This window comes from Phaenicophaeus curvirostris, chromosome 3 (assembly GCF_032191515.1).
Source record: "Phaenicophaeus curvirostris isolate KB17595 chromosome 3, BPBGC_Pcur_1.0, whole genome shotgun sequence".
NCBI classification, from domain to species: domain Eukaryota; kingdom Metazoa; phylum Chordata; class Aves; order Cuculiformes; family Cuculidae; genus Phaenicophaeus; species Phaenicophaeus curvirostris.
In genome coordinates this window covers 58,791,782-58,801,313 of record NC_091394.1, presented here as the reverse complement: position 1 = coordinate 58,801,313, position 9,532 = coordinate 58,791,782, and the positions used below count along the sequence as shown (strand labels likewise).

General features: G+C 39.2%; 1 protein-coding gene across 2 annotated transcripts in view; it reads right to left on the bottom strand.

Annotated features, from left to right (window-relative positions):
• Positions 1-257: 257 nt before the first annotated feature.
• TGS1 (trimethylguanosine synthase 1) overlaps positions 258-9,532 on the bottom strand; it is a 29,481-nt gene continuing 20,206 nt past the window's right edge. For both annotated transcript variants that reach the window (XM_069854131.1, XM_069854132.1), the window contains one exon: positions 258-542. In XM_069854131.1, coding sequence (XP_069710232.1) covers positions 426-542 — 117 coding nt within the window. In that variant the 3' untranslated portion in view covers positions 258-425. The remainder of the gene's footprint in view (positions 543-9,532) is intronic.

Genomic DNA, 9,532 nt, shown 5'->3' with positions numbered 1-9,532 from the left:
CATTCCACCTGATGTTCAGATGCATTTGCTTCTCAAGCACAGACAGCAGTTCTTGACACACAACAGCTTTCAGGCTATCCTTTTTGACCCTCTGAACACTCAAAATGAGAGCAACTACAGGAGTAGCACACATGAGAGTTGCAAAGAAATCCTGAATCCCCCTTCAACTGGTTTGACTTGAACCTTGCAAGACTGCATTTTATAAAGATCTTTTTTCCTACATCAGCCGCTACCCTATATTTAGAAATTTGTCAAAATTACTACAAAACATTTATTAACAGTAGCAATAAACAAAACTTTTTTTTTCTCGTAAACAGAAATTAAAGTGTAAAATGGCTTTAAGTCATTTTTGACCAGCCAGTTGTACAACAGCTTAAGCAAAGCAGCAGTCAGGAAGGTTGCATTTGGAAGAATCCACACAGAGTTCAGGAGATGTCATGCCTTATTAGATCACCAAAATAAGCCGTTATTGTCTTCAGTTTGTTGTTGAGAAAATTTTGTTCTATTTCAACTTTACCTCCTGGCCCTGCTAAGGAAGCCACCTGAAAAACAAATAACAAAAAGCAGATCAATCAATGCACAGGAGAAGAGGCAACCCCCCAAACCTTTTATTCACATGAAATACGTAAAACCAGTCTCTGGCTTTGTTAACACTAGTGACAATATTCCCTGGCACCTAATGCCTTTTGTCCTCTTTTACTTGCAGAAGAGTTTCACGGTTTTCCTGTGACTAAAAAACCTCCCTCATCCCAAGCCACAAAAATCAGAGGACTTCAGACTAGAGATTGTCATCGTTTCACGTGCTGTGAAGAGATGCTAGACTCTGGGTTGCAGGGTACTTGGGATTTGAGACACCCAGTTGCAGCAAAAAGCAAACTGTAAACTGTGCTTTTGAAGGTATAAAAATCCCAAGTTTTAGGGGAAGAGCAAAACAAAATCCTGGAATCAGGAAACAAAGGTTGCATTGAAGGTGGAGGTAGGGGAAGGGAGGGTAACAACTCAAACAAAACTAACTCCAATCAGGCAGAGAAGCTCACAAAAAAAGTTACAGTTGTTGTTGCTGCTACAAGAACAAAAAAAAATAATGCTGTGTGCACTGGAGTCTCAAAGCAGTGTTGAGGGTAAGGCTGTGGGGCAGCTGAGTAGCTGCAGGCAGGGAGAGCCTGTCAGGCAGTGCTGGTCCCAGCTCTTGTGTTTACAATCACTGGAGTGAGAATTTTACCGTTCATGCTCTGTTGACTGAGCCCAGTGCACACCTTTAATGCTTAATGATTCCAGACAGAAAACATTTTGCAGCAGACTGCATTTTGGACTGGAGCATGCAATACTCTCTCATGTTCCGCCTTCTGATGCCAGGAAGGACACCACTCCTTTGAAAGACCACAGTCATACAGGCCACCGATTTCTCACCAGGACAAATTGCACAGACAGAAGAGAACACTACTGAAATTGAGCACCAACTGCTTTTTCCTCCACACTGTGAACCCTGGGGACCTGTGATGTGGTGTGGGTCCCTGCTCCATAGCCAGTTCTTTTCCATGCTTCTGTTTTCCTTGCCTGCTGCATGGAAATTATTTCTATAGTTCCCTATGCAGGGAAACTTCCTGGGCAAAGTGATCAACATCTACAAGCCTGCAGTACATTTTAACTGATCTTTAAACCAAGAAGTCTGTGATGTTGGCAGGGAAAACTTAAAGTTCAGGTTGCATTATTAACACTACTAAACTCCTTTGAGATTTGACTCTAGTGCAGGTTTAAATATAAACATGCTGAACTTCCCCTATTTTACTGTAAGTAATAAACCAGCCCACTATCAGGAGGAAATAACAGTTTAATCTAAACTATACTTTGAACTTTAATTCACTTGCTCAGAAAATTACCACATTGCTCTAAACCAGTCATTTACTTTTCTGTGTGTGGGCTTTTTTTCTTTAATTTCTCTTTTCGTTTCTGCTTACAAAAACAGAAGCATGAGCAGTTTCTTCATACTCCAGTTTAATGGTAATAGGAAAAAAAGTCTCCATGTTTTTGTCAAAGAGGAACCTGCCACTTAACTGAAAAAGCAGAAGCTGGTTGATTTATAAATAGCACAAGAATCCGAAATTGGCAAGCGATCAGGAATGTTAATTTTATGACTTATCTTTTCTTGCTTGAAATCCTAAAAGCAGTTAACGTTGTGAGGCAATTTGTATTTTTTCCAGGTAGATATTAAATTTGTACTTCTAATTTATTACAAATAAAAGCTGGAATGACCCTTCCAGTAGAGATTTTGTAGCCAATGGTGTTTGAGTATTCTAAAACATTAAATTGGATTAGTCAACTTAATACAAGAATATTGAAATTACTGCCTTGGGGTTACATACTCCCGCTTTCATGGCACAATTTATGTCACTAACCACATCTAACTATGACTAATACATTGATATCAAACACAAGTGTTTACCAACATTTCTTTTAGAAGACAAAATACAAGGAAAATGCTTCAGCAGCAGCACAGGCAAATGTCTCTCCACTGCTGAGGGGTGGCATCTACTGAGGGACACCTGAGAAGTTACACATGCCATGTCTAGTCTCTAAGTGTTAAATCCACAACACCCAAGACTAATTTCAAAATGACTACCAAAAGCATTTCATAAGCCCAGAGGTGACAAAAATCTAAATAAGCACATGGGCCTAAGCTCAGCAGGGATGGATCTGGCACTGTATGTTCCTAAACCCACCGTGATCTCAGAGAAGAGAAATGCAAATCCTCTGTGATGATGCTTATTTGCAAATTTAATTACACAGGAGTTGCCAAGTTTTCCTTGGAAGGGCTCAGTCAGCTGTGATGGTGTAACGAGGGAAACCTGCCACACAACAAGCTTCAGAAAGGTGCCAACTTGGCAAAGGGATGCCCTCTAAAAATAACAGCAGACTGAGGAACGATGCTTATAATAGGTGCTCACCTATTTTTAGAAATACTGACATGCATCTCCTGTTTTTGCAGCAAACTACAATGGCGAGTACAAAAAGGCTTCTTCATTTCTTAGAATAATTGGACTAGACCAGAACTTGTTTATTTTGCATTTTCCTGTGCAAACATGACAACTCTCCTCATCCTTTTTTGTTCTGCAGCCTGAACCCACATACTGGGTGGGTGTGGGGGGAGGTATTGTCTCCTTTGCTCTGCTGGGTAATTCTGTATGTGCCATGTGCCCCCTCAGGCAGAAGAGGTAAGGGATGCCTCCCCAAGTCCCTCTCACCTGGATGTTTTGTCTTTCAGTTCAGTGACTGCTGATGGAAACAGACCACAGCTGCAGAGCATTAAAAATGCAGCCAGGAAGTTGGGTCTCAAATTTTAAAATATGACATATCAGAAGAGAAATATGAAAAGGGAAATGAACATTGAAGCTTATCTTAGGAGCACAAGTTAAGGTACAAACTTGCTTTCTATTATCCAGGTGTGGTTTTGAATTGAAAAGGTTTTCCTGCTGGCCTTGCAGTTTTTTTTTATCATACTGAAATTCCTTTGGTAACTTCCTATCTGTTCCAGCTATGAACTAAGTTTACTGTGTTAAAAACCTCTGATGTTATTTTATTGCCCCTCCAAAAACTTTTCTAGGGTATGAGATGTGAGCTTTTTGCCTTAATAACAAGTCACACAAGGACACTGTCACTCATCTCATTTTACACAACACTTATAAACAGAGGGGAAAAAAAACAACCCAAAGGCTACGGGAAAAAAAAATCCAAACTTATTTGAAAGAAATGCAATGGCATTCTTTACACCAACTGTAATAAAACAAAATGCTCTCAGGCAGCATTTTAAAAAAAATCTGCAGGTGAATTATGCCACTGCCACAGTGTTGCTGCCACTCTTTGACAGGAAGAGATTTATTTATTATTTAAACTTCAGACAGGCAGGCTAAAATTCAGTATTCAAGCACTAAGAACTTCAGGAAGACTGAAACCTAGACGTGTTGATCTGGCTTTGCATATGCTGCAACTACCTTCTGGCTTTATCTTTTGTAAAGGACAGGGAATGTAAGGTGAGTTTAAACTTGTCTCCTCAAAAGCTGCTGTTATGAACACAATAGCTACAGCTGAAGTGTACACAATTATGTTCACTTAAAAATGCTGAGCCTGCAGAAATACATCAACTCAGTCTTTTACCTGCCAACTCCTGTGATACCCAAGCATCTTAAAAACACAATAAAATGAACCCAAGAACATCTCCTGGTCTCTCACTCCCTGCTTTGCTCATTATTATATTTAGTCCTAAATGCGACATTTGGCTAGGTCTCTAGTCACCAATCTCATCTAAAGTCACAGCTAAATGAAAGTCAGTCTCCCATCAAATGTCTTAATTCACAGAGTTTACCATGTAGTTTTTGTTTTTAAACTGATCTCTCTGGTATGACTTTCTGTTCTGGGAATGACACCAGACGGAAATAAAATAAACAAACATAACAACAGCAATAAAAGTTTTGCCTATCTTTACACTCTCTTTACTGGAAGGAGTCTTTACTGAGGAGTCATTTGTAACCATTTCACTTTTAAAAACAAACACAGCAAACACCTTCCCATCCAGGCACGAGACCTGCAGACAGAAGGCTTGGGTGTCTACCTCTAGATTCTCTCAAAGCAGACGATAAAGATGACAGGGGAACAAAGGCAAGGGGAGAAAAACAAAAAAAAGCACCTGCATGAGGTGTATTCTTTTGTATGACTACCAGGGTCAACATCACTCTGCTTAATTTTGGGCTCAGGGAATCACTCTCAGCACTAGATGAGGAACAAAAAGGTAATTTCTATATTCTGGCAGCAGCTGGAACATAAGCCAGGTCTGTGACCAACACTTAGAACAGCAAAAGCTCCAGCAACAGTAAGATGATTACACTCACTTAGGCATAGCTATCACACACAACTAAAAAAGAAAAAACAAACAAAAAAACCCCAGCAGCCCAAGCACCCCCCTCCTAATCCCTAAAAATAACAAACCCAGAAATCTACCCCATTTATAGTTTTGTACCAGCCATCAAATCTGCAAACAGTCAAGACACACAAAGTTTTCAATACACACAACAGGAAAATGTCTGAAAAGTGACTGATTAAAAAAAAAAAAAGAATTATCTACAGTGCATAAAGACTAACGCAAATCTTTCTCACTCTGCTTCTCTGTTGAAGAACACTATCTTGAGTGAATAAATGCTGCTGATAAGATCTTCCTAGTGGGAACCATGTTACAAACCTATGCAACATCAAACAGACTGCTGGTAGGTCAACTCATCATGGACACAAATACAACCAGCTAGTAACAATTAAATCACTAGCTAGTTTAAGTGCAGAGCACCTGCCAATTTGCATTATGATCCCAGTTTATATAGATGAAGTCAACGAGTAGGAATCATGTAGAAGGATACCGTAAATAATTTAGATAAAAGAGCATACGCCTGAGAACACCTTGCTGGTGCACATTTATCACTTTTCACTGGATCTCCCAGACATCTGTGAAGTGTTGGGCTGCGTCCACCACACAGCTGCTGTCAAGCAGCGACTGTATCCTCCAAATTCCAATGCTGTTCAATTCTCAAGTAGCACACCCACTGCCCTGCACTCCTCCAGTGGACCTACGCTCCTCAAAACCTGGGTCAGTTCAAAGAACACAGACATTTTTGAAAATTCTTTCATTGATCAGAGTGATGTATTCATAGAGAACACAGGCTGAAGTGCTAGAATCTTGACTACTGTTTAAAACAAATCAGTCTTGACTGAAAGTTAAAAGGCAGGACTGGATTTTCCCTTGCACAGGTTTAAGTTAAAATCCTTGAGTTGCTCACTAAAGCTTTAAGGATAGGAATAAAGTTATCCTGCAGGCCCTGAACAATAAGTTATCTTCAGCCACCTAAAAACCCCATCAGCCTGCCAAGGTTCCACCTGCCACGCTGTTCTGCTCACCATTTCAAACAGAGGTATCCTGTGTGGTCTGTCAAGTTTACAGAACTATGGTCAATGTGGGCAGCCATCAACAATTAACAGTTCTCCTAACCATAAAGTTTGCTACGAACTTACTCCAACACCTTATGAAGTGTAAAACTTCACACACTGTTTGATGAAGAAATACTACTCAAAAATGGTTAAAAGAAAGAATATTCTTTGAAATGTATTACTGAAGAAGTATCATTGCTCCTCTTCCTCTGTTACCCCTATTACGACTGCAAAATACAGTTGTCTGAAAAAGAGGACATTTTGCAGAAGTTTAATAGCAACTCTTAACAGGAAAAGGCTTTGTTTTCAATACAGAAAACCAGTTCCTGTTATGAAACTGGAACTGTATTAACATTGGATTGTGAGCTAGACTCAAATTTTTTAAGAGGGGTTGTTTTTTCAGTCACTCCACTTTTGAAAAGTTCTTGACACTTTCTGACTAGGCCCTTTCTCACACCCCACGCCACCATGAAGGCCACTAGTGCAAAAACTGAATAGCAAGCTTAAAAGGTCCACCTTGTGACTTCACAACATGGTGGCTATAACACTCAAAGCAGAGCATGCCTATATCCTTTTGAGGGTTCCTATATTTATGCTTGAACTCACCCACACAGAAAGAAAGATCTCTGGACAGTAAATCTCTTTCTCAAATTGTGTTGTATTTTTTTTTCTTTTGTTGCAGGCTAAAGCTTGGACAGACCAAAACACACCAACTCAAAGAGGTAACTCTCAAGTTGGACAATAAGAAGGCATTTTACTTTCAGAAACATCTTCAATTAGCAAAATCACTAGTGTTTCATCTCAAAAGTAGATCAGTATTATTCTAATAGATTGAAACATTATCTGAAAATTTGTCTCAATTATCCTGCTGATTTTATATATATGTTTTTATAACACGCTACCCAAAATTAAAACTTGCGTAACATCTTTGAGATGTTAAATATGCATTTCCAGCATCTAAAAATCAAAGACACTTCAAGATAATCCCATGGTAAATAGACATATGTATAAGATAGTCTTTGTGCTAAAAGAAAATAAACAGTTTCTGAAATTAAACCATCAATAAACTTGCACAATATGATGGTCTTCAAAGAACTATGAAGAAGTTTAGGACTAGGGCACAATACAGTACCTGAGCAGTTAACCACTCACAGACAGAATAAGTACTAAACTCCTGGTTCCTCAGTACTCTGCCTCTCAAACTTGGCCAGGCTGGTAAAGATGCTGATGTGATCATCTGTCTTACAACATGCCAGGTCACCAACGTTTTAGGCTCATCAGTTTAGTGGGAGGAGTCGTCATGCAGCCCAATCCCATTTTGACCACCAGTGAGAGAACAATTATCACAATGGCAGCACTCACATAGCTTAGCAGAAGAGTCAGGATTATCACTATGTGAACACCTGAGAAGATACATTTTGGTATCTTAGGTAGCTGAGGATGCTTTCTACAATGAGGTGAAAAGCAGCTATTCCACCATTAAGAAGAACCTCCAATAATAAATCCCAGGTTCCTCTTCCTTTGCTGCAAATACTAAGATACAGAAGTATTATCTGGTAGAGAAAACAAGCCATACAAGAGATCAAGCTACTTAGGATGAGCCCCAGTCCCAGAGGCGAACGTACTTTTCCCACTGTGCATAACAAAGCAAGCACTCCTGGAGGTCTCTGTTAAATTTTGCTGGAGTACAAGACCTAAATGTAGGATGTCCCATAGATATCACCTTCCTTCCCCTTGATCTGGTGGAAATGAACCCTGCCAAGAAGAGGAAGAATGCTGGGGAAGGTTGAGCATTCCCTAATTCCCTGCTGCCACAAGAATTAATCAACAACACAGCAGGGCAAGGAGTTCTATTTTCACCTGCATTTTACCAAGGCATGTATATTCTTACTCTCTTTCTCTTATATAATACCAGCATAAATCAACACAACTAATTCTTCTCATCGAAGTCAAGAACAGCTTTCAACTACCCAAGTATTATATCAAGTGTTTTCACTTCATTCTGCTGGGCATAATTTTGATTTTAATATGTAAGCCTATTTGAAACAGTGATTTCTAATTCTTCCCTACTTTGTGGGAACTCTAAGGGGGCCAAACTTTTAGTTTTGCTTTTCAAAACCACCATTGGCAGCCCAATACAAGTTTAGCCCCCCCAGAACTGAATCAGTATTAATATACTTCCAATTGGTAGTTTCTACAACTCTCGCTCTTTTCTTTTAAGAATATGAAAATAACTTAAAGAGACTTGGATGTAAAGATGCTGCAAAGAGATGGGTATCAATAAGGCTGTCACACAAGCCACATAAAAGGTACTATTAATAAAACAATATAATTTTATGCACATGTGCACACAAATAATAATTCCTGATAACTCCTTAATTAGAAATAATATTTTGCAAGACTGGTTTGGCCTAAAAATGTACCTGTACACACTACAAATTCCATAACCAGTACATGTTTGTAAACAAGGAGATTTGATGCAATTAAAGGAAATGTTTCACCTTTCTTAGAAACACAGCAACTATACTTCATTGGTGTACTGCTCCCTCTTGAGGCAGAAGTACAGATGGTCGTTTCTCATCTTCCACCTACACTCAGGGACTTTTGCAAGAGAATTCAAAGAACCACATATCTCCTTACAAGACTAATTCTACACAAAAAATGCTGTGCCTGCAGACATAATAAGCACTGGTTTTGCAATAAAATTATGTGGAATAAGGTTGGATGCCTTGCCTACCAAGGCAATGAATGAAACAGCCAGGACAAGGTCAGTTACCACCTGCTTTCACACTAGCAGCAGGTTCCCTATTCTATGTTAGCTATTTTAGTGCAAAAACCAGCATGTATTTTCCACAAAATTTGCACCACCTTGAGATCTGCCGTCAGACAAGCAAACTTGCACTAATACACTGGCTTACAGACAGTATAAACATCTTCATTGCAATGGCAATTAAGTCAGTTCCTAAATCAATCTTAATTGACAAAACACACAAGCACACCTTGGTTGTACATTCAAGCCAGGAAACGAGAGACAAGAGGCAGAGTATTTAAGTTTTAACAACTGCCACTTTACATATTAAGCCTGTTAGCTCCTATAACAGGTTGCCTAAGTGGCCTCTGAAAGCCTTACATACATGTATGAGTATACAGAGCTAATTTCTGAGGACACAGAAGAGGCAAATATTATGTGCCTGAGCAATGTCATTACAAATCAAACTTAAGTTTTTAAGTTTCCATTCAAATTTAAGGCATCATATTATCTGTTCAACACATGTTGCCTCATACAGGTTATTCAGTTTTCAGGTATTAATCTCCTGAAAAAAATGAGTCAGATTTACTTCACTAAGCTTTTATAAGCCTACATTCACAAGCCAAGCTACATCATGACACCCTAGCAACAGTGTCCACAGGCCCTTGCCAAGGCAGTTGTTGCAACAGAAGCCACCCTATCTGGTTCATGAGAAAAGTAAGATGGATAAAAACTCAGAGCAAACCCATGAGCAAGTTGAGGAGGCAGCTGTCTATACTAACCATTAGAAAACTTCAATGAAAAAACTCTTTTCTG